The sequence below is a fragment of the Aedes albopictus genome, chromosome 3 (assembly GCF_035046485.1).
Source record: "Aedes albopictus strain Foshan chromosome 3, AalbF5, whole genome shotgun sequence".
NCBI classification, from domain to species: Eukaryota; Metazoa; Arthropoda; class Insecta; order Diptera; family Culicidae; genus Aedes; species Aedes albopictus.
The window spans coordinates 158,369,708-158,396,158 of NC_085138.1; the positions used below are offsets into that span (position 1 = coordinate 158,369,708).

The window sequence follows — 26,451 nt, forward strand, 5'->3', positions numbered from 1 at the left end:
CGGACAGGAAGGATGCAACCCTCATAACAGCGATCCAGGGCTGTACCACCTACGAATTTGTGCGACTTGCTTAATGCTAATGCTAATGCTAATGCTAATGCTAATGCTAATGCTAATGAGGATTTCCTGAATTACATTTCGTCTAATAACATAGACATATGCAATAAAAGGAATTCTCCAACTTTTGTTAATGCTATTCGACAGGAAGTTTTAGATCTTACGCTTTGTAGCTATCTGCTATCAGATTAGACCGCGAACTGGCATGTTTCTGATGAGGAATCATTGTATGATCACAAACATATAGAGATGAACCAGCCTAGGGCTGAAAATCTCTTTAATAAAGACAAAAAAAAAAACAAACATATCAGGTTCGATTATAAAGCCGGATCAAATCTAATTGAAAGCTATAGAAACCCAAAGAAAACTAACTGGGACCTCTACAGTTTTTATTTAATGAATGGGTGAGCAGATCTTGTCTGTTTCACAGTTGGAAAATGCCTCTGCTGAGATTATTGATAAAACGATTTCATCATATCATGCTAGCTGCCCAATCCGACAGAGGTCATCCAACAGGGATCTCCCTTGGTGGAATGATAAGCTGGCAGATCTGAGGAAGAAATCTAGACGGTTGTTCAATAGAGCCCTTACAGAATACAACAGAGAATTGAGACTAGCCAAACGGAAGGACTGGAGACGGGTATGTGAAGACATCAATAACGCTCCTACGGCTGCAAGGCTTCATAAAGTCCTTTCGAAAGACCATTCAAATGGTCTTGGAAGTCTTAAAAAGGAAGATGGCAGTTTAACTGTTGATTCTTCTGAAACAATGGAAGTAATGATGAGAACTCACTTCCCAGGATCGATTCCTTATTCGGATGAAGAACAGGACTCGGATAAGGCAAGACATGCGTGGTCGACCAATGCCTATCAAAAAGCTTGTGAAATCTTCACACCGTCGAGGGTCGAATGGGCATTGAGCTCCTTTCAACCTTTCAAATCTGCCGGGAAAGATGGAATTTTCCCAGCTTTATTTCAACATGGAAAAGAGGCGATTTGTCCGCTCTTAACCGAAATATTCAGAGCCAGTATTACTTTAGCTTACATACCTAAGGCGTGGCGGAAGGTTCGTGTTGTTTTTATCCCAAAAGCTGGCAAACGGGACAAAACAACTCCAAAAGCCTTCAGACCCATAAGCCTTTCTTGTGTTCTGTTAAAGACCATGGAGAAAATAGTGGATGACTTTGTCAAGTCCACCAGCTTAGTAGAAATGCCTCTAAGCTAATTTCAATTTGCTTATCAAACAGGCAAATCTACTATAACAGCGCTACAGTCGCTAGTCAGCAAAATTGAGAAATCGTTTCAAGCCAAGGAAAAAGCCGTGGTTGATTTTCTCGCCATTGAAGGAGCATTACGCATAACGCATAACGCATCCTACATCTCAATGCGTTCTGTAATGGAAGCAAGGGGCTTGGATAAATGCATTATTGAATGGATAATATCGATGCTTAGAGATCGAGAGATCTCTTCCGTTCTTGAAGGTGCGCAACTATCAGTAAGATCTGTGAAGGGCTGTCCTCAAGGAGGAGTACTATCGCCCTTATTGTGGTCTTTGGTAATGGACGAACTCCTTAAAAAACTCATCAATCAAGGCTTTGAGGTAATTGGATACGCAGATGATGTAGCTATTCTGATACGTGGAAAATATGACGACACGATATCTAGCCAGCTACAATCTGCGTTGAATGTTACCATCAAATGGTGCCGAGAGGAGGGATTAAACGTAAACCCTACAAAAACTGTAATTGTACCTTTTACTAGAAGGTTAAAAATAAATCTTACTGAACCTTCTTTAGATGGAGTTCAAATTCAGTTCTCAGAAGAAGTTAAACATCTTGGGATAACTTTGGACAAAAGACTGAATTGGAATTCTCATTTAAACAATGTTTTAACCAAGGGTACCAATGCCCTTTGAGTCTGCAGAAAAGCCTTAGGAAAAACCTGGGGTCTTAGACCTAACATGATTCACTGGATCTTTGCTGCAATAGTCCGGCCTAAGATTACTTATGCTTCACTTGTTTGGTGGCGCAAAACAAATGAGGTAACCTGTCAAAAGAAGCTAGATAAGTTACAAAGACTTGCTTGTATATATATGACAGGAGCAATGAAAAGCACTCCATCAGTTGCTTTGGATGCCCTTCTTAATTTACTGCCATTGCATCAATTTGTTAAACTACAAGCGGCAAAAAGTGCCCTGCAGTTTATACGTTACAATAAAGTCCTAGACGGGGATCTTGCTGGACATTTGAGGATCATCAAAGACTTCAAATTAAACATTGACATAAAAACAGTAGAAGATTGGATGATAACGAAGACCAACTATGATGTTCCCTTCAAAGTGGTGTAACCATGTCGCTATGTTTGGGATGCTGGTGGGCCAAGTTTACGTCCAGGTTCTATTGTATTTTATACTGATGGGTCCAAGATGGGGGTAAATACTGGAGCTGGTGTTTTTGGCCCCGGTATCAGTAAGGCTATACCAATGGGATGCAGTCCCACTGTATTTCAAGCGGAAGTTCAAGCCATTCTAGAGTGTGCCAACATTTGTCTGGAAAGAAATTATAGGTTTGCCAAGATCTGTATTTTTTCGGGCAGTCAGGCGGCTCTAAATGCGCTAAAAGCATTCACGTGTCAATCAAAGCTAGTGTGGGAATGCATTATTTCTCGGAAGCAATTGGCCAGTAGGAACGAGGTAACTTTATACTGGGTGCCCGGTCATTGTGGAATTCTGGGAAATGAAAACGCCGACAATTTAGCTAGACAGGGTGCGGCATCAAGCTTTGTAGGCCCTGAACCTTTCTGTGGAGTTCCTGAGTGTGCTCTTCGGATGAAACTAAAAACTTGGGAAATGTCCACGGTAGAATCTAATTGGAATGCCACGGATACATCCAAGCCAGCAAAAAGGTTCATAAAACCTAGTGCAGAAAAAGCCAGGTCCATACTGAATCTAAACAAAAGAGATCTCAGGGTAATTACTGGTCTGATGACTGGCCACTGCCCGAGTAAATATCATCTAAGTAAGATTGGAAAAATCCAATCCTCCGAGTGTCGTTTCTGTCAAACGGAAAACGAAACTGCTGTTCATTTACTCTGCAACTGTGGAGAACTATCCAAGCAGAGATTGGTGGTATTTGGTAAAGGGTTTCTAGAGCCCTTGGTAATTTGGAGAAGTAATCCCAACAGGGTAATAAACTTTATAAAACGAGTTGTGCCTAGTTGGGATCAGGTGTTACATCAACCATTGTCCATCACAGCTCAATTGTGACAGGATACTTGACTAGCACCAAGTTAAATATGGGTCATACCACAATATTCCTTAATAATGGACGCAGTGGTTAAAAGGCTCTACAGATGAGCAAAAAAAACGTGCTAATTTACATGCAAGAAGCCAGGGTAAAATTACGTCAGAGACTGAATTGTAAGGAGAATAAGAACTTTATGAACTTATCGTAAATATATTATGCAATTTAGATTTACAATTTGTAAGCTGATTTCAACTAAATTTGATATCAGTTTTGCTGGGAAAACTCCACCAAACCTATCGCAACGTTGCAATTAAGCTTCACATACCCGCCCCCCGACAACTCATTTTGAAAATGCTGGCATTTCTTCAATTTTCATCCGATTTTTTTAAAGTTGCCCTCAATCGAACATAAATTGATGCAAGTTTATTACACTCAAGTGGCCATGTAGTATACGGAACCATTCCGGAGATATTCCGGATTGTACTAGGGTCAGGGGGTGGGGGAGGGGTTTGTTTTGCCATATGGCTAAAAGTGATTATTTCGTGTGTTATTGTGTTTGAGAGGCCCCCGCGGAACTTGTTTCAGGTGTTCCGGAGCGGCCAAATCAGTTGCTACATACTTCAGTCAAAGACCCCCCTGTGGAACCTATGCTAGCTGTTCCGGGGTGGCCATATTAGTTGATACAGACTTCAGGCTATTGTTTCTGACTCAGTCATTCGAAATCATGAAGATTAATATGTCGCACGACATGTTTTGGATGAAAACCAGAAGTGCCCCCAACGAGGCCCCCGTGGAACCTGTCACGGTGATCCAGATGGGTCAACTTATTCAAATCTGATTATTGCAGTTGTGATTTGTTGTTCACAATGAAAATTCAGCTGAAAAGTAATGGTTCAAACGCAATAACACACGAAATAATCATTTTTAGCCTTTTCGGCACCCTCCCTGACCCCAGTAAAATCCGGAATATCTCCGAAATGGTTCCGGATATTGCATGGCCACTTGGGTGTATTAAACTTGCACCAATTTATGATCGATTGAGGGCGACTTCAAAAAAAAATTGGATGAAAATTGACGAAATGCCAGCGTTTTGAAAATGAGATGTTGGGGGTCGGGTATGTGAAGGTTAAACCACACACAAACAGACGTAACACTTCGAACATTTTTTGATTCAAAACATAGTCACGGAAACATATTCGCCCAATGCTAAAATGACTAAGTTTGGCCGACCATCAACTAGGTGGCGGTAGTGAGCAAACGTCAAACTCAAACAAAAACGATGTGAGCGCCACAGGTGGGTAGTTGGCCAACTATCAAATTTTGAAAAAGATCGTTAAATCGAAGTACGATGGGAATTATCAGAGTGTTACGTCTGTTTGTCTGTGGTTAAACTCTATTAAACCCAATTATTTTATAACAAGAACATGATAATTTGAAAAAAAAAGTTTAACTATGAAATTTTCGGGCTGCAAAACGGTGAGTCGAAAAGGAGAGCGTACAACACAACTCTGGTCCTCACAAGTTCCTACCTCATGCCATGCTTCCACGGATCAAACGATGACAAAGACCGCCAGCTAAGAGTTGTGTGCTTCGCTGGTAGCGAGCCTGGGCACTGACTGTTGTCCTTCTGACATCAGCTAGATTGAGGAGGTACGTCTCGAAAGTCTGTTCACCAAAAAGGTACGGCTCAAACACCGTCTGTTCTGGCATCCAACGGCTGAGTATGAAATGTTCCTCCACCGGAAGCCCCACCACGGTGGATAGGGGACCTTAGGCCAACGATCTACTGTTTCCGGAACCAGAAAACTGTTACAGAAACCGAAAATGAAAAATTACGAATTGATTCAACGGCAACGACTTTCAGCGCGAAAAAACGAACAAGAATTGGAACTTGGAATTTATTAACCCTAGCTTTGCAGGGTGAACTGGATCAAGGGCCTGTTCACAAACTACGTAGACCCTTAAGGGGGTGTTGGGGGAGCGGGGTGGTGTGGCCAAAGTCCACGCTTAATACAAATTTCAAAAAAAAAAATGTATGAACGAAAGTTTACGAGGGGTGAGGGGGGGGGGGGTTCTGAGATGGCCAAAAATAAGTCTACGTAGTTTATGGACAGTACCCAGCTAGCCAGTGAGGCATGCCGTATGAAGCTTAATATCCTAGGACTGAGCAAAGTCCGTTGGCCGAGCTTTGGAGAACACAGATTGACGTCGGGTCAAATTCTGCTCTACTCTGGCCTACGAGGTAAACATGCTCCTCGCTACCGTGGAGTTGGTTTCCTGCTCAGCACTCACGCCCACGCAGTGTTCATGAAGTGGAAACCTATTAATGAGAAGATAGTTGTAGCCAGATTCGGAGCACGGGTTCGAAACCTTACCATGATCCAATGTTACGCGCCAACAGATGCTGCCGAATTGCAAGACAAAGAGAAGTTTTACAGTCAACTGAATGCAATCGTGGACAAGATTCCGAAAGGTGATATCAAGACCCTCATGGGCGACTTCTACGCGAAGATTGGTTCCAACAACTCGGACTATGAGCACGTCATGGAACGCCATGGTCTCGGAGAAATGAGCGAAAACGGAGAGCTGTTTTCAGTGTTTTGTGGCAACAAAGACATGGTGATTGGGGGATCACTCTTTACTCTTGATGAGCGGAACAAACGTAGCACCGACATTGTGTCCGACCATCATATTTAAATTGAAGAGATCCGGCAGCGCATTGTCAGGATCCATCGACAGGAGGAGAAAATCGGGCGCCAGTTCAACACGTGCCGAATGGAAGACGCTGCCGTGAAAAGGTCCTTCATCGAAGAGCTGGATAACCGTGCTGCGAATATCCCGGAAAGCAGAAGCATAGAAGATCAATGAAGCGTCATCAAGAACGCCTTCAGGCCACCGGCGAGAATAATTTGTGTGAGCTACGCACCCAGAGAAAGCAGTGGATCACAGATGACACCTGAAGAAAGATAGAGAAGCGAAGGAACGCCAAAGCCCCGTTAGAGTGAGTGAAATCACGAGGAACCAAAGCCATAGCCCGTCAGCGCTATTCGGCTCTCGAGAAGGAAATAAAAGCGCTCAAGTTAGCGGGACAAAAGAGCGTGGGTGGACTCCCTAGCCGACAAAGTCGAGAAAGCCGCAAATACCGGCGGCATTCATTCCATTCGTTCTACAATGTCTCACGTCGCCATAGTGGGACTAAGATGCCCGTGAAGGACACAACTAGATAGCTATTGATCGACCCGGCTGACCAGTTGAAACGCTGGTTCGAGCACTTTGGAAACACTTGAAACGTATAAGAAACCGCAACATTTCCGGTCGACTGGAAGCGAGACGTCTTAGTAAAGTTGCCCAAAAAGAGTGACCTGGCTGTATGCAATAATTGGCGGGGTATCATGTTGCTGTGCTTCGTTCTTAAAGTCCTCTGCAAAGTGATCCTTAACCGGATACAGGAGAAGATTGACGCAACTCTCCGGTGGCAGCACGCAGGATTGTCACGCTCCGTATCATCTTGGAGCAAATCAATGAATTCCAAGAATCTCTCTACCTTGTGTTCTTAGATTACGACATTGGCGTAGCTAGGGGGGGTTCCAGGGGTGCCTGGCACCCCCTAGAACAAATTTGGCACCCCCTAGAATTTTTCCTTGATAGTTATCTAAAATTTAAAACTTCACACAATAATTCAAATATATATTAATGGCACATTCGAATAAAATATAAGCACACCCGTAATTACTAATATACCTATTGTACGTTTTGGCGTTTTCAATGTCGGTAAGAACAATCAACAGACTTCTACATGGATTCCTCCAAAAATACCTCTATCCAATCATAAAATGATTTCTCTAGGCTTCCTTTAGGGATTCTTCCCGATATTTCTTCAATAAACTTCCCTTAGCATTTTCCAAACAGTTCGTCCTGATGCGGTTGTAGAAATATCTGCAGAGATTGATCCAGCAATTTCTTTTAGGATTTCTTTGGAAATTCTTACTATGATACTCCTCTGAATTATTCTAGGAATTCCTCTAAAATTTTCTCTTGGGATTCCTTGAGGAATTCCTGGTGGGATTATTCTAGACAATCTTCCTGGGATTCTTTCAGAAGTTCCTCAGGCGATTCTTTTTATTTTATTCAGATTTAATTCAGAGATTCTCCCAGAAAATTTTCATGAAATTTCTCCAGCTTTTATTGGCCTTCTTACGGGAATTGTGGCTAGGATTCCTCAAGCAGCTCCTGCTGGGAATCTCTTAGAACTCTTCCAAAAACTTTCACTGCGGTACATTCAGGAATTTTACTAAGGAAGATCTTCCGGCAATCCTTCCGGAAAATCTACCTGGAATTTGTCTAAAAATCCCTTCGGTGATTATTCCAGAGATTTATTCAAGGATTTAACCAGGACTTTCTCTAAAGGTACTTTCAGAAATGCCACAGGGGATTTCTCCAAGAACTTATGTTTGCCTTCCCTCATGAATTCCAGCTGGAAATCTTCAAGCAATTCCCATTAGGACTCCTTCAGAATTATATTCAGAAAAATTAGGACTCCTGGCATACTTACTTGTTGCAACACTTTCAGGATATCTGACTGAGATTCCTCCAGAAATTCCCCTTGCGATTCCATCAGTGATTTCTACAGTATACTTCTACCGATTCTTTCAAGGAGTACTGTATGTATTCCTCTAGGCATATATTAGAGGAACTTCTTTTTGGATACGCCAGGCATTCCTGATTCTAGGACTCCTCAAGAAATTACTTCTATGAAACCTCCCGGAATTCTAGGAATTCCTTCAGATATTCCTGCTGGGATTCCTCATATAATTCTTCCTCAAGCGGTTCTTCCAGCTATTCTTCGTCCAGAAATTCTTACTGTGGTACTTCAGAAATTATGCTACGGTTTCTTTTGGAGCTTACTCCTGTCTATTTGCAGGGATCTTTCCAGGCAATCTTCCTGGGATTCTTGCAGAAATCTCTTTTGTTGTTCCACCAGGGATTCCTCCAAGGACTCATCCAGGAATTCCTCCAGAGATTTTATCCAAAGATTCCTCCAGAAATTCCTGATGGAATTCCTGCGGAAAATCCATTTGGCCTTCCACCAAGAATACCTCAAACAACTCCTCCTTAGGTTCGTCCAGCAATTCCTTCAGAAATTCTTACTATGATACGTCTAGAAACTCTTCTAGTGATTCTTACACGAATTTATCCTAGCATTATGGCTGTAATTCTTCCGGGAAATCGTCCTGGGATTTCTTCAGAAAATCCTCCTACGATTCCTTCAGGGCCTTTCCCATAAATTCTTCCAGAATACCTTTACCAGTCCTTGCATGGATTTCTCTAGGTATTCCATGAATTTTTCCTTTGGATTTCCCCAGGCATTCCTGATGGGGTTTCCCTATAAATTCTAGTATAGTTTCCTCCAGCAATTCCTCCTAAGATTACTACAATGATAAGCGCAGAACCCTTCTAAGAATACCATCTGAGATTTTTCCTATGATTTCTTCAGAAGCTCTCCGGTGATTCCTCTAGGATTTTTTATCCAATATAGATTATCCAAGGACTCTCTCATAAATTTCTCATGGGATTCCTCGAGGAACTCCTCTTGGCCTTCCTCCAGAAATTTCAGCTGCATTTCTCAAACTATTCCTGCTGTGGTTCTTCCAGCAATTCCTCCTCACACTCCTCCAAAAATTCTTACTGTTATACCTCCCAGAAGTTTTCTAGGGATTTCTCTAAGAATTTCTCCAGGGATTTTCCAAAAAACTTGCTAGGATTATTCAAGGCAATCTTTTTAGGAGCCTTGCAGAAGTACCTTCGAAGTTTTCTCCTGGAAATACTATTTTTTTTCCTGGGGTGTCTCCAAATACTTTTTATTGGATTTTTCCAAGGATCCCGCTTGACTTTCATCCAGGAACTCCTCCTGGGTTTACATAAGCGATTCTTGCTGCTTCTAATGTTTCAGGAATGCCTCTTAGGTCTCCTCCAGAGATTCTTACTGTGATACCTTCAGGAATCCCTCTAGGGATTTCTCCTGGCATTCTTGCTAGGATTCTTCTAGGCAGTTTTCCTAGGATACTTTCAAAAATACCTTTGATTCTTCCAGGCATTTTTTCAAAGACCATCCAGGAATACCTGAAGATTTTTTTTTCATGGATTACTCTAGAAATCCTGGAATTTCTCTTGGCCTTCTTCAAGGAATGTCAGCTGAAGTAATCCTGATACAAATCTCTAGAGGCATCCCTAAACAAATTTCGGGAATAGTAGAAATTTCCAGAGCTTCAGCAATTTCTTCTTCAGTTATTTTGCAAATTTCTCAGGCAATTTTACCATGATTATTTTTGTAATTCTTTATGATTTAATTGTATTTATATTTATTGCTTCCGAGAATTGCTGAATTGGAAATTCACAAATTCTCAACTGGGCTGGCTCAAAGAAAGTCCTATGAAACTCACGAAAAACTTCCTGACAATTTCCCAAAGAAATTGTTGGAAAAACAATAAAATTACCTTGAAACTTTCAAAGTATTTGAGAAAAGAATTCATATAAAAATTACCAGAGGAAATCCTGAAGAAAATATTAAGCCTTTTTTAAAAAAATTGACCAATTCCAATCTTAAAATAAACTGCCGACATATATTCTATAAAAATTTCCACAAACATTCCCAAAAAAAAATTCAAAGAAATTCTCAAATAATTTTCCGAAGACGTCGAAGGAATTTCTGAAGAAAATTTAGAAAGAACTCCAAAAGTAATTTTCGTAGAATCACAGTAACAGAATTTAAAAAAAGCATTTTTTTTTTCAAATAAATTCCCGAAGGAAATTTCAAATAAATTTCCCAAATCAATTTCCAAAGCAATTATCGAAGAAGTTCCCAAAGTAATAATCGAAGCTTCCAAAATTTCCAAAGGAATTGCTGATGAAATTCCCTAATAAATTTTCAATGCAGGTAATATCGAAATTGCCGAAGGTATTCCGAAATCATCTACTGTAGGAATTCCTTACATAGTTACTGAAGAAATCTAGAAAAAATTGTCTGAAGAATTTTCTATAAAATTATAGAAGGAATACAGAATAGCATATATAATGAAAGTCAAAAAAAAACGACGAAAATTAAAAAAAAAAAGTAGAATGATTTGCCGAAGAATTTCCAGAAAAATTGTGAGGATGTTCCCAAAGTCATTGTCGAATGGATTACCAAAGGCTTCACTAAAAGAATTCTCACAGGAATTGCCTGAAAAGTAATTTAGAGAAGAAAGAGACGAACCAGCCAAGGGCTGAAAGTCTCTCAAATAAAGATAAATCAATCAATTTAGAGAATTTTAAAAAGCAAATATCTATAGAATTGTTGACATTAACAAAACAATGCTTGAGGACTACTAAAAAATTGGCGAAGGAACTCCCGAGAAAACATTTCAAAGGATTTGCTAATGAAATAAAAAGCCAAATAAACTCCTAATGGAAATGCCGATGAAATTTTCAAAGGATGTGTGAAAGGTACCTATTTAGTATCAAATTCTCAACATACTACCGAAATAAATTCCTAAAGAAAGATCCAAAGATATTACTTAAGAAATTTGTCAAATCCAAAGGAATTACTGGCAGATTTACAAAAAAGGTATTAATTGAAATAAATTGCAAAACAATTCCCAAATAAATTACCGGAAATATTCCCTGAGGAATTACCGAAAGAATGTTTTGCCGAAAACATGAATTTCTTGTATTACACGTACAAACCAAGCTCGATTATCCGAAATATAATTTCCCTGTAAAAGTATTCTCATGTACACGTGGTAGTGTTCAACTAATAAAACAAAAACACTGTCGCCGTTAATTTTGTGGTAAAACCAAAAATACAAACATGTATCCTGATTTAGAAATTTTAAGTATTTATAACTTTTACAATTGTTCTTGAGAACTATTTTAATGAGAGTTGTTATCATGCAATAAATCAAAGAGGATGTCACGATGAATACAAGTTACACGCAAATTTGTGTATATTTTATAGTGTTTAATCCACACAACAAAGGGGTTGTCGCGATGATTGTTATCCTCCTCCTCTCCTCTTCTTGGCGTAACGTCCTCACTGGGACAAAGCCTGCTTCTCAGCTTAGTGTTCTATGAGCACTTCCACAGTTATTAACTGAGAGCTTCCTCTGCCAATGACCATTTTGCATGTGTATATCGTGTGGCAGGCACGAAGATACTCTATGCCCAAGGAAGTCAAGGAAATTTCCTTTACGAAAAGATCCTGGACCGACTGGGAATCGAACCCGTCACCCTCAGCATGGTCATGCTGAATACCCGTGCGTTTACCGCCTCGGCTATATGGGCCCGATGATTGTTATGTTCAAAGTGAAAATACAAATTCCATGTATTATACGCAACCAATTTATCAAGTTTTCGTACCTCCATGGCAACTAAAGTGTTAAATAAGTACAACGTATCGAATTTTCCAAAAAAACTATTTTTTAAAATATAGTGCGTTTAAATTTGTGGGCTCATTTTTCCCGCGACTGAGAAATTGAGGTTGGATCGGTATTTCCTTTAACAAAAAAAAAAACAACAACCTGGAAGCCACTGAAACTGGCACCCCCTAGGCACCCCCTAGGAAAAAATCCTAGATACGCCAATGGATTACGACCGTCTCAATCACGCAAGAGCGTCCTTGAGAAAACCATGGGCCTCGTTGAAGCACAGTACGAGGCGTTTTCGTGCAGAGTATTGCACATCGGTGTCTTGTCCGACCCCATTCGCATAGGTGCGATTGATCGTGAACCAAATCGTGGGTTGCTGTGTCAGCCCATTACCATGGAGCACCGAAATTACTTTGAACTGGCTGATGACGTTGCTCTCCTAGCTCAATGGCGCTCTGATATGCAGAGTAAGATTGATAATTTTGACAATCGCTCGTCGGCGACAGGTCTTACCATCAACGTCAACAAGACCAAATCGTTAGATGTAAACACGGTCAACCCTTCCAGCCAATGATGCAAATTATCACTTTACGAATGCATCGAATGGGTTGGTTTAGAAGCTACGGCACGAACGCTCAACACGCACACAGAAGCAACGTTCGCATGTACCGACACCACACCAATAACGTTTCCAGCCTACGATGCATCGCGATAAGCTGATCGAAAAGCATCGAAAGCGATGAAAAGACAGGCTTGGCTGGAACGCAACAGCTCAACGGCGAACTCGTGCATGGTGGCCTCAAAATTGGATCTCAAACGTGGAGTTCAATCATCGAGGTCATCAAAAGCCGATAGCGACAGAAATTCGGGAGCTATAGTGATGGTGTGTTGGCCATGCTCTTCGCAGGAAAAACGAAATCTGCAAACAATTCTCTGATTCGAACCCAGCAGGACATCGCAGTAGAGGCAGAACCAGAGGCTCATGGCGGTGCAGCCTCTATAAGGAAATAAGGGAAGTCGACAGACATTTGATTTGGCCACAGGTCAAGACGATGGCTGGCAATCGCTCAGGATGGAGATCTTTCAGTTCGTCCCTCTGCACCACCATGGGTTCCCAGGACTGGAAGTAAATAGGTAGTCTTCATTATTGCCAGCTCCATAACAATTACCACAGCATCTTTGAATAATAGAATCATCTATTTGAATTCATATAATATGCTACGCTAAAGCGTATTAAAGGTAGATGGTTTCCGTGAATATTGCATTGCTGTAGTATAACCACTGTTGTTGGACTCTGCATTTATAGTTTGGCTCACAACCAATTCGATTTTTGCACACAAGTTATATCATTATAAGCCACATTAGTTTAAACTATCGAACAAGCGTTGAGGGGTTCTAAACACACAAAATGCCTTAATGGTTTTATTGCTGCAAAACTGAGATCTCCTATTGCTAAATAAGCATATTTGTTTCATTTAATGGTTTCGCACCATACGACCTAATATGCGAAGCTTTTTTCGGTAACTCCAATCCACCCCATTGGAACCAACTTACTCCCATACAGCTCGAATGCATCTCAATTTTCGCAGCAAAACCACCAAATAAGCCACCATCATCGTCAGCCAACCCATGTCGGTAACATAATAACCCTGTTACCTGTCCAAACCAATCCGGTTTGATTCGATCGACGACGCGACGCACCGAAAAAAAAGACCTTTCCCATACATCACGTGGCTCTCGGATGACGAATGGCGCACTTCTGCTGGCCGGGCCGTGCCTTACGATAGGTAATCGTCATTTCGTTTTATCTCACCTCATCCAGCTTGACTTAATCGTGAAATTTAAATTGGCCAAACCAATTTCGCTGAAATTGGAGACTCGCATTAAAAAAGGTGGAAGAAATTAGGTTTTTGCGACAATTATAAATTTTCGGGTTTCAACTAAAAATATACTTGTAATCTGCCAGAATATTTCCGAAGAAAACATAAGTAAATAGTTTAATTTTTATTTGAATTTTATTAACGTTATATTATGAAATTGGCGTATTCTACGAGCGCATAAATTGGTCTACCTGAAACCTTATTCATTGGACTTTTCGGCCGACCGCTTACACGTTCCGTCCCATTTACCTCTGACTTCCTGCACTTCGAAAGTGTCGCAATCGTCCGTAAGTTCATGTTCACGATCTTAGCAAAAAAAAATCATTTGTTTGTACTATATTTCCCCGCTCGTGATTCATTGCAATTTTGAACTTTGCCATTGGCCGTGCGGCAACCACAAGCAGCCAACCACCATCTGAAATGGTGCACTTTGGATAATGCAGCTCTTTGTGGTCTGTCCAAAAAACCCCAACACAGTACAAAGTACAACACCAGCCGATGGCGATGGGAGCAATTATCCAATGATTCGGTCCTTCGTTTTTTTTTCTGCAGCTAGCGGCGTTGCTGACTTGAGGGTTGAGTTCAAACCGCAAGTTCACCGCCGCCAATAAGGCGTAGGAAAGCCGTTGACTTCACACGGTTGTTAATGTTGTTTTCGGTTCCAATAAGAGTGTGGATGTGGAGGTAGGCTTCAAAATTGCCGAAACCAGCTAATTAAATTGGGCCAATTTGTTCTGCTCGATGGAGGAATTTACACGAAGTTGAGTTGTTTCTGGTGTGAAATTGATTGACATGGTAATGAAGGCAGGAATAAATCAATAAACATGGAAAGGTTTATTGAATGTTGCAAATGTTTTGAAGTCAGACAAAGTGATTGGTATGTTTCTGAAAAAAAAATACCTTATTGAATCTCTTATCTACCCACCCAGAAAATGTTATCCCTAGCCAGGCTCGTGCATAGAAAAGGCGGCATGGAAAGTTTTTTTTTCATAATTTCGGCTCAAGGCGGTGGGGCGCCTAGTGTATAAAGCGTCGGTAATGGGTGGGGTTTAACACCCAAACACCTCCCCCCTACCCTTGTGCACGGGCTTGATCCTCAGTGTAATGCGTGTTGCATTACTCCATTGCAAATGAAGGGCAATGAAATATTCATTCTACTACAGTCTTTGTTTTTTTTTTCTCAAAACCTTCAGAAGCTATCAAACTTGATAATTAGGTAACACTATTTCCACTAAGGAATCCCCGAATATTTTCAGAGGGGAATTCTAGGAGGAGCCTGAAAGAAACTCCTGAAGGAATCCATGAAGCAAAATTATGGTTGTATCTCTGCAGGAACTGCTGTATGAAACCCTAAAGAAACTTCTGCAAGTGTCTCTGGCGGTTCAAGTATCTCTTTTAGAGATCCCTGCAGAAAATTCTGAAGAAATCCCTGATTGAAGTTTTCGAGGAATTTCAGAAGAAAATCCAGGATGAATCTTCGAAAGAATTTCCAGGAGGATTCCTCAAATGAATTCAAGCAGGAATCCCAAAGGAATTACAACTGGAGTTTACAAAGGAATTTCAGGAGAAATCCTCGACGGAATGCCAGCGGGAATTTCTAATGATATTCCAGAAGGAATCCCCAAAGAATTTCTAGGAAGAATTAAAAAAAAACTATCGAGAAGGAATTTTTGAAGGAATTCCAGGAGATATTCCTGAGAGAATACTAGGAGGAATTTTCTTAAAAATCCTATGAGAAATCCCATAAGATATTCCAGCAGGACACTACGAAGTAATTCTAGGAAGAATCCTCAGAGGAATCCTAAGAGGAACCTCTGGAGAAATTCCGTGAGAGATCCCCGTAGGAACTATAGGAGGAATCTCCGAAGAAATTCGAAGAGGCTTCACCAAAGGAATCCCAAGAGGGAATCCCGAAGGAAATCCAGAAGGAATCCCCGACGAAAAATGCTCGAAGGAAGAACCCCTCAATAGAAACCCCCGAAAAGCAATAAGAGGAATCCCCGAAATTACTCTAGCAGGAATCCTCGAAGAAATTCCAAGAGAAATCTCCGATACAATTATAGGAGAAATCACTGATGGAATTCCAGGAGGAAATCCTGCAGGGATTCAAGGAGGACTTCCAAAGGAATTTCAGGAGGAATCTCCGGAGAAATTCGAAGAGAAATCACCAATTGAATTTTATGAGGAAATCCCGGAAATCCCCGACAAAATATCAGGTGGAATCTCCAATTGACTTTTAGAAGAAATCTCCGAGGGCAACTCCGAAGGAATTGCGGGAGGAATCTCCGAAGGAATCACAAGCGGATTTTTCAAAGAGGAAATCCCGATCGAATTTTGAGAGGAATCCCCATAGAAAGTCCAGGAGAAATTTCCAAAGAAATTCAAGATGGAATCCTCGAAGGAACTCTAGGAAGAATCTTCAAATATCAGGAGAAATTTCCGAAGGAATTCTAGGTGAAATCGCCGAAAACATTAAAGAAGGAAATCCCGATGGAATTCCAAGAGGAATCCTGGAGTAATTCCATGAGGTATTTTTCAAGGAATTTCATGAAGATAATCCGAAGAAGATCTAATAGGAATTACCAAAAGAATCCCAGGAAGAAACCCCGAAGGTAATCCAAAAGGAATCCACGACGGTATATCATGAGGAATCCTCGAAAAAAATCCCAGGAGGATTTAATAAAGGGAGTCCAGGAGGAATCCCCAAAGAAATTCCAGATTTTTTTAAAAGAAATTCGAGAAGAAATCATCAAAGTGTTTCTAGAAGGGATCAACGAAAAATATCCAGGAGAAATCCTCGTAAGAATTCCATGAGAAACCCCTGAAATAGTTCTAGGAGGATTTCCCGTAGAAATTCCAAGAGCAAAATCCGAAATAATTCCAGAAGGAATCCTCCAAGAAATTCGAAGAGTAATTCCCGTAGTAATTTCAGGAGGAATCCCTGACGGAATATTAGGAGGAATCGCCGAAGAAATTTCAATAGGAATTCTCTAAGAAAGTTCAGGAGCAATCCTCGAAGAAAATTCAGGAGGAATCCCCGAGAGAAGTCCAGCAGGAATACCAGACGGAATTCCTGGAAGAATTCCTTAAGGAATTCCAGGAGAGATCCCCGAAACACTTACAGGAGAAATACCTGCAGGAATCCCAGAGGGGACCCCTGAAAGAATTCTGGGAGTAATCTACGAAAGATTTCCAAGCGGAATACTCGAAGGATTTTCAAGAGGAATCCTCATAGGAAGTCCAGGAAAAACCTCCGAAGGAATTTTAGGAGGAATTCCCGAAAGAATTTAGAGAGAAATCCCCGAACGAATTCCAGGAGGAATCCCCGAAGGAATTCTAGGAGAAATCTATGAAGCACTTCCAGAAGGAAACCCCAAAGGAATTTCAGAAGGTCTCCTGAAAGAATTCCATGAGTAATCCTTGAAGCAAATCCAACAGGAATCTCCGAAGGATTGCTAAGAGAAATCATCACAGAAATTCCAGGAGGAAAACCCGAAGAAATTTCAAGAGAAATCCACGTTAAAATATCATGAGAAAGCCCTGAAATAATATCGGAAGGTATTCATGAAGGATGTTCAGGAGGAATACCCGAAGGAATTCCAGGAGACATTCCAGAATGAATTCTAGAAGGAATCCCCGAAGAGAGTCCAAGAGGAATCCCTACATGAAGTGCAGGAGAAATCCCTGGAGGAATTCCATGAGGAGTCTAGGTGGAATTTCTGAAAAATTCTAATAGGAATTACCAAAGAAATTCGACGGAATATTAAAAGTATCCCCGAAACAATTTCAGGAGGAGTCCTAGAAGGAAGTCTAGGAGGAAACCTTGAAAGAAAATCTAGGAAGAATCTCCGGAGGAATTCCTGAAAAAAATCCAGGATAAAGCCAGGAGGAATCCATGAAGGAAGTCCAGGGGAACCTCTGAAAAAAAGTCTAGGAAGAATCCCCAAAGAAATTACAGGAGAAATTCCTGCAGGGGTTCCAAGGGAATGCTCAATTGATTGATAGATTTGTCTTTATTATAGAGACTTTCAGCCCTTGGCTGATTCGTCTCTTGTGAATGCTTGGAGGAATTCCGGTAGAAAGGATTTGCAGGAGACATTCTCTAAAGAATTCCTGGAATAACTTCAGAAGGATATTCTTGAGGAATTATTGGAGAAACTCCATGAAAGATCCCCCAAGAATATCATGAAGATATACCTGATTATAATCCTTAGGGAATACTTAAATAAGCTCCTACAAGAATCCCAGAAGCAACTCATGTAGGACTTCTTGAATGAGCTTCTGGAGAAATCTCTGGTGTAACTCCTGGAGGCATCCGTGAGTCTTCCTGGGAAAATCTGAATCTCAATCTACAATTTGAAAGAACCCCAGGAGAGATCTCTGGAAGTACTTCTGGAAGAATTTCCGAAGGAACTTCTCGAGCAGTCTCCTAAAAATATTCTGAAGGAATCTTGGAAAGAACTCTTATATGGGAATTCCTCTATAAACTTCTGGGGTAATTTCTGAATTCTCCTGGAGGTATTCTTGGATCTGCGTATAAGTTTCTCTGTAGAACTTCTGTAGAGGTTTCTGAAGGAACTTCTGTAGGAATCCCTAAAAAAATCTGGAGGAATCTCTGAAGAAACATCTGCAAGAATTCCTGAAACTCCTGGAAGAATCTCTGATGGAATTCCTGGAAAGGAATCTTTGTAGAAACTCTGCAGGAACTAATTTCTTAAGACTTCCTGCAGGAATTCCTGAAGAAACTACTCACGTGATTTTTACAAACTCTTCAGGTGCCATTTATGCATCCTCCTGCAAGAATCTTTAAAGGGACTTCTGGAAGGATACCTGAACGAACTTCCGTTGAAATTGCTTAGGGAACTTCTGAAGGTATTCCCAATGAACACGTGGAGGCATCCCTGAATCCTTCCGGAGCTAATAGGGAAATCCCCGAACGTGAAGGATCTTTTGGAGCAATTCTTGAAAAAAGTCCTGAAAAAATCTCTGAAAAATTTTCTTGAGGCATCCTCAAGGTATTCCAAGAGGATTCTTTTCTTTTTTTATATATATATCTGTATTACCGAGATTTTTAGCCCTAGGCTAGTTCATCTCGGGACCCACGTTTTACTTCCCTTCCGAAGGAAGAACTCACATTTTATGAGTTTGTCGGGAGCGGGGTTCGATCCCAGGCCCTCGGCGTGATAGTCAAGTGTTCTAACCATCCAACCAGGTCCGCTCCACTATGGATGGATTCTTGAACAAATTCCAAAAACTTCTGAAAGATCTCCTAGAACCTCTAAGAAAACTCCTAGACTAGTTCTTAAAGAAACTCCTGTAGAAATTCCTTATGGAACTTCTGAAGGAATCCATGAAGGAACTTTCATACTAATCTCTGAAGGGTCTCTTATGAGAATCCTTAAAAGATATTCTGGATGAATCTTTGATGTATCTCTAAGAGGCATCCCTGAATTCTCCTGAAAGGATTTCTGAAGGTACTATAATCGAGATCTTCCTGAAAGATCTTCTGAAAAAAAATCATCCTGGAGGCATCCCTGAAGAATTTTTTAGGGGAACCCCAGGTGGATCAATTGGAGGCATCACTGAATCTATCTGGAGGAATCTCTGAAGAAACTTCTGGAGAGATGTGAATGTGTGTTCTAAGATGATGATGATGATGATGATGATGATGATGATTGAAGTGTACCCACCATCAGCGCAAGGATTACCTATGGCTGCAGAATCACTCCGGAAGGGAATGATCTACCTGATGGTTTGTTGTAGCAGGGTGAGTTAAACTTCCTGAATTCCTTCGGTAGTCAACATAAAGTTGCATGACAAAAGTCTGGCTACCACACAAACTTAAGTCCGGGCATCAGTTTATTTAACTCCCTTAGGCTACCCCTCCGTGTATGTGTGTGTAGTCCCGCAATACAAATTGGAAATTGTACAATGCTATAATAAATAAACAATAAAAGGTAAAATTGGATGGATCTCACCAAATTTGTCTCCTGTGCAGACATAACATTATAAGGTAGACATAACCTTAAGCCATTTGCGTTGCCATTGAACAACACCCTACTATGTTTCTCCAGCGTACACAACCTCGTTAAACTGGATCTTTTCCGGCTTGAAGCGAACATCATGGGCCAAGTTTCTTTGCAACCAGAGTAACCATTCCAGTGTCATGCCAGAGCGAAGTACAGTCCACTTCAGCCAAGCAGCAGTAGCTCGTTTCACCGATAGTTCCAGTATGGGAAGATTTATTCACAAATACGCCATCCAGATCACTTCACACTCTTTACTAGAAACTATTTTCCCGAAAAGTTTATGACAGGCACAAGAAAACACGGGGGTGAAAATTTTTGCGTCCGTACTCGGGCGCCGCACACTACGATGCCTAGACGATGTGAATGTCTGTTCTAAGAGTTGAGAAATCAATTATTGTAATCAAACTCTTGTGATAGTGATCGTGAGATTTTGTAATCTCAACTTTATGTAAATTTAATTTTGTTTGTGCACTGATCATCGGCGCGAAAAATGAAATTCAGGGGCGTGACAAACAGCGGCATATGGCGCGCCACCGATACCTTGGTCGGCGTCGGCTTGGGACAAAAAGTGTTAGCAGCGGCGGCGTGGCGCGGCGGCGCACAGGTCTAGTTAGGAGTGGCTGAACATCGTCTGAGTGCCAGTGAAGAATCAAAGCTGAACTGTGCTGTATGGTTCTTAAAAAAAAGTGAGTTGGTGTCCAACCTTGTAATAAAAGAAAATACCTTCGTTCAATACAGATCCTTTTGTAACACAATCAACGCCTAAAAGTAGACAATTTATTTTAATATTGTCTTACTTTCGCGAGGAGTTCATGGAGAAATCCCTAGAGGAATTCTTGGGGCAATTCCGTGGAACTATTCCTGGGAGAATTCCTGGAGGAATCCTTGAATTTATTCCTGGAGGAATCTCTAAAGGAGTTTTGGAAGCAATCCCAGGAGAAATTTCAGAAGAAATTCCTAGAGGAATTTCCAGATGAATATCTGGAGGAATTCCAGGAGGAATTTTCCGAGGAATTACAGGAGGGATTGCTAGAGCAATTTCTGAAGGAATTCCAGGAGGAATTCTTGGAGGAATTTCTGGAGGAAATACTAGAGGAATCATCGGAGGAATTCCTGAAGGAATCTCTGAAAGAATCTTCAGAGGAATCCCTGGTGTATTCCTGGGGCAAATTTTGTAGGATCATTAAAAAAAAACCCGTCGGAATCTATTGAGAAATCCCTGGAGGAGAACTTCCTGGTAAAATTTCCTGATGAATCCCTGAAAAATTTCCGGAAGAAATTTCTGAATTTACCTGGGATAATTCCTGGAGAAATTCTTGGTGGAATTTCTGAAGGAGTTCACGGAGAAATGCTTGGATGAAATCCTAAAGGAATGCCTCTAGAGGAATACCTGCAATGATTCCTGAAGAAACCCCTGAAGAAATTTCTAGAGGAATTTATGCAGGAATCCCTGGAGGAATTCTTAGAGTATTCCTGGACTAACTCTGTGAGAAATTCCTGGTGGAGTTTCTTAAGGAATCCCTGGAGGATTTGCTGGAGTAATTCCTGGAGGCAAGGATGTTTTCACTCAGTTCAAAACCCGATCAGTAACCACTCATTCCCCACTCAATCAACACCCACAGCAAAGAGCCTGGCATCACCTATACGTTTGAAAACTGGCACAGTAACTCAAAATCTGAATGAATACTGAGTGATCTTGCACTGCTGTCATTTAAACAAGTGTTCATCATTGCATGTATTTGTTATGAGCTGATAGAATCGTCTCTGCCAATCGGTAGTTCATTATCACTTTCCGATCCGATTGCGCCTTTCATGTTTTGTGTCTTGATCGAATCAATTTCTATCGCAGTCTGATAATTTTCGGAAGCTCAGTTTGCAGCTATTTGTCGACCGATTTTCAAAATAAAAACATTAATCAACTGGAAATACACACTGTATCTCATAATTGATCAAACAAACGCCGATTTTCAATCAAAGTTGTCAACTATGGTGTCCGGCCATTTGGCCGAATGCCGTTTGGCCGAGTGCCGTTTGGCCGAACGCCATTTGGCCGAATGCCATCTGGCCGAATGCCGTTTGGCCGAATCATGATCAAAAGAATTCAGAGGAAGTTTTTGACATTCTAACTGCCAATATGATTATCAGAAATATTTCCTTCTTTTTATCATAGGCTATTCTTTCAAGTTTTAATATTCAGGGATTAGTTGGCGTTGAAACTGTCAACATATCATCGAAGATTTTTCCTTCTTTGAATCATAGGCTGTTCTTTCGAGGTATACTGGGACGGGGAACAGTGGTATGGTCACTTGATTTCATCATTCATTTTTCGGCCAAACGGCATTCGGCCAAATGACCCTTTCGGCCAAATGGCGTTCGGCCAAATGGCGTTCGGCCAAACGGCATTCGGCCAAATGACCCGGAACCGTCAACTATGGTTTGCTTTGATGAATTCAACCCAAATTTTAACACGGTACAGTACCGTGTAACTACGAATATGCTGAATTTGAACAACATGTTTTATTTTTTTAGCGGTACCCCTTAGTATTGCATAAAGTTAGTATTGCAGTAAGTCATTTGAACAGTAACCGACAAATCGTTTCTAGTCATCTTAAAACGATTTCAGTCAGCCAGAGCAACCATCTAACAGGAAGCAATTCCTTGCCATTTGAGAAAAAGTGTCACTTAAATGACTAGCTGAGCAAGGAGCACCAACATTCCACCACACTGAAAAATTTATCGAAAGTCGGGTCATTTTTTAACGAATGCCGGGCCACTGCTGGTCCCACATCGGATAACGGTTAGGTCTATGTTGGGTTTGACGTCATCAATGATGACGAAACCAGAACATATGCTTGCTAGCTGGGGCAATTAAATGATACCTATGTGCCGGCCGTCAGTCGTCGGAGAATCCTGACTGCTGCTTGGGTTGGTGTAAATGTAATGATCAGAGGCCAGTCAATTATCCTGATTGTAAAAGGAAAACGCTTGACTCATTCGTGTGGAAAAGTGTACTAATTTATGATTTAGTATTTGGCTTTTGGGACGCATTTGGGATTCGAGTGGTTTCCAGGGACTTTTGGGGAAGGAAATGCTGCTGATATATTAGAGGACAATTAGAGGACAAATGCTCTACTTCTATGAACATGCAGTGAAAATCTCTTATTTAAACGAACATTTTTCACGCCTTTTATTACGTTATTGGAAATCCAACTGGTTACGCCTACACTAATGCAGAAATAGAGTGCTTTGGGTGCAACAGGAAGAAACGTGAAAAAATGCCTGTCGATTGCTGCCTAATGCTACATCAACAAGAACTTTTGGAAGAAGCTGATTCGATCAATTGAACGCACTCAGCAATCTTCTGCGAAAATTATCGCCAAGTGATTGAGCACCGCAATGTTTACAACCATCATCGATCAATGCGTGAGAGAATCACGGCCTTGCTGCCCGACCGTCCATTCGGTTGGTGCGGCTGAATGAACTTAGCCATTAAACGTGTAAACTTGTTCATTTCCCGAGTGGCAGTGTATGTAGGCTGTACGAACACACCGGTCGAAACGGTTGTTTCAAACAGAGAGAAAATATCAGTTTCTCTCACTGATTCTCTCGGAACTCAACAACACTGCCTGGAGGAACTGCGATAATTATTTCTGAAGAATTTCTTGTAGGGATTCCTGGGATCATTCTGGAGAAATCCCTATAGAAATCCTTGGAGGAACTCCTGGGCGAATGCCTGGAGACATGTCTGTAGGAATATCTGAAGGAAACTCTAGAGAAATTCCTTAAGAAATTTCTAGAGGGGTTCCTGGAGGACTCCCTGCAGAAATTCCATTAGCAATCGCTGGAGGAATTCCAGAGGAATTTCCAGGATTGCATGAGGAATCCCTGGTGGAATTACTGGAGGAATCCCTAAAGGAAACTCTAGAAGAATTCCTGGACGAATCCCTGAAGAAATTTTTAGAGGAATCCATGCAGACTTCTCAGAGAAATCCTGGTAGAATTCCTAGAGGAATATTTGGAGAAATCCCTTGAGGAATTCCCGGAGAAATCGCAGGAAGAATTCCAGAAGAAATACAAAGTGAAATTTCTGAGGGAATTTCAGAAGAATTTCTGAGGTAATCTCAGTACTGAAGAAATTGCTGAAATTCCTGAGGAAATCCTGGATTGATTCCTGGAGGAGTTTCTGAAGAAATCCCAGGAAGAGTTCTTGCAGGCATTTTTAAAATAATCCTGGAAGTTGTCCCAAAAGAATTCTTGGAGAAATTTCTGATGAAACCCAATAAGGAATTCCTTAGATAATCCCAGGAAAGCTTTTTGCCTTTCTCGTACACTAAGTGTACTGGAAAGGCTATATGTTCACTCCAAAAACGACTTTTTGATAGAAAGCTCGGAGGGTCGAATCACATATACCAATCGACTCAGCTCGACGAATTGAGGTGATGTCTCTGTGTGTGTATATGTGTGTGTGTTTTTTTTTTTTTCCCTTCTAAACCATAGGGGGATAAATCTGCTCATCAGACACCCTAACAGTAAGGTTAGGGTAGTGTGGGGATGAGGCCGTCTTCTGCAATGCCGGTAGAAGCCAGGACTACTCTCTCCTCGACCCACTAAAACACATTCCTATGGTCGCCAAACCCTACGTCTCTCCGGAACCACCAAGAAGGTATTGCTTCAGAGAGGGGCTAGTGCAGGGCCCATATAGCCGAGGCGGTAAACGCACGGGTATTCAGCATGACCATGCTGAGGGTGACGGGTTCGATTCCCGGTCGGTCCAGGATCTTTTCGTAAAGGAAATTTCCTTGACTTCCTTGGGCATAGAGTATCTTCGTGCCTGCCACACGATATACGCATGCAAAATGGTCATTGGCAGAGGAAGCTCTCAGTTAATAACTGTGGAAGTGCTCATAGAACACTAAGCTGAGAAGCAGGCTTTGTCCCAATGAGGATGTTACGCCAAGAAGAGAGAGAGAGAGAGAGAGGGGCTAGTGCATATCGCACCCTCAAGGTAAGCTGCCGTAGCCTAGCAGCAACGAACATCGATGACTCGCTCTGGAGAGTCCATCACGATAGCATGCTGGCGCTTAGCCAGTTTCCCGAGTGGTCCTCGCCACTCCCTTTGTCCTCGGAAGGCGGGCAGGGTCAACCCCGCCCGCGCCCTACTGCTGAGCGGACATCAAGAACTGATGCCCACATGCAACCCGATCTGACCTGCTGAAGGCAAGGGTATCACTACCCTTCAGGCCTTATCAGCTGCATCCGTAGGTTGCAGACAGCAGGGTCTCACCTACCCCGACCCTTGCCGGGGACCCCTTTCCAACCGCGGGCTCAGATCCAACCCAGTAGACTGACGCCACGACAGCACCGCTACCGGGACTTCCTCTCCGCGGCCACTTAATCGCTGTAAGGGTCGATCTCGACCGCAGGGCACCGGTATGACCTACGAAGCCGACTTCGAACCCCTGGACCACCTCTTGTACTGCATCTGGACTAGCCATTCTCCGAGTCCACGCGCCACCTCCTTTGTAGCTCCCAGACGATATGGGTGATAGCCGTTGAAACGGCATTCCAGCTAATCTCATCCCTACACATTCTCTGGACCAAGTTGTCCGGAGTTGTGTCCTCCCCGCATGTGGCAAGCATGCGGTCACGCATTGTGCGAAAACGCGGGCACACGAACAAAACGTGTTCCGCCGTTTCCTCTAAACCATTGCACACTGGGCATTCGGGAGAATCCGCATGCCCGAAACGGTGTAGATACTGTCGGAAGCAACCATGACCTGTAAGGACCTGTGTCAGGTGGAATGAAACTTCCCCATGGCGCCTGTTAATCCAACTATCTACCCTCGGTATCAACCTATGGGTCCACCTTCCTTTGGTGGAACTGTCTCACGCGCGCTGCCATTTGACCATAGAGGCCATCCTGACAGTCTTGCGTATGCCTCTTGTGCCGCGCATTTCGAAGCATCCATATCCTCACTGATAAGAATGCTGATGGGCACCATACCAGTAATGACACAGAGAGCGTCGTGTGACACGGTACGGTACGCACTCGCAACTCTCAGGCACATAAGCCTGTAAGTACTTTCCAGCTTCCGTCGGTAGCATTCAGTACTTAGCGCGGTACCCCACGCCGGGCCGCCATACCTAAGTATGGACGTAGCAACACTAGCCAGAAGCTTGCGCTTACTGGCGTACACCGCTGAGCTATTGGACATCATCCGGGACAGTGCCGCAATAGCTGTGGAGGCTCTTTTACAGGCATAATCGACGTGGCTACCGAAGGTAAGCTTATCGGCGATCATCACGCCCAAGTGCTTGACGGAGCGCTTCGACAGGATAGTGCACTCTCCTACACTGATCTCCGTCTGCTGCGCCGACTGCATGTTGTTAACAACCGTCACCTCTGTCTTGTGGTGAGCCAGCTCCAGTTTTCTGGACCGCATCCACGCCTCCACAACCTTGATCGAGTGGTCGGTAGTCAACTTCACCTCCTCGATCGTTTCACCGTAGACTTCGAGCGTAATATCGTCGGCAAATCCGACAATCACCACTCCCACTGGGTACTCTAACCTCAACACCTCGTCGTACATGACATTCCATAACACCGGACCCAGGATGGAACCTTGCGGGACTCCTGAGGTTATGTGAAAGCACTTCCGACCCACCTCCGTGTCGTAAACCAGTACGCGATTCTGGAAGTAGCTTCCGAGAATCTTGTACAAGTACTCCGGTATCCCCAGACGCAGGAGCGCATCGGCAATAGCAGCCCAACTGGCGCTATTAAATGCATTCCTTACATCCAGAGTCACTACCCCGCAGAAGCGAATTCCCCTCCTCT

General features: G+C 42.3%; 1 protein-coding gene across 4 annotated transcripts in view; it reads right to left on the minus strand.

The window, feature by feature from the left end:
• Positions 1-26,451, minus strand: part of LOC109422690 (mucin-5AC-like) — a 375,256-nt gene that overhangs the window by 139,206 nt on the left and 209,599 nt on the right. The window contains exon 1 of one of the 4 annotated variants that reach the window (XM_062860857.1): positions 19,669-19,926. The exons of the other annotated variants lie outside the window; for them this stretch is intronic. Within the exon in view, the coding sequence (XP_062716841.1) occupies positions 19,669-19,752 (84 nt within the window). The 5' untranslated portion in view covers positions 19,753-19,926. Of the gene's footprint in view, positions 1-19,668; positions 19,927-26,451 lie in introns of those variants that run through there. 4 annotated transcript variants of the gene reach the window in all.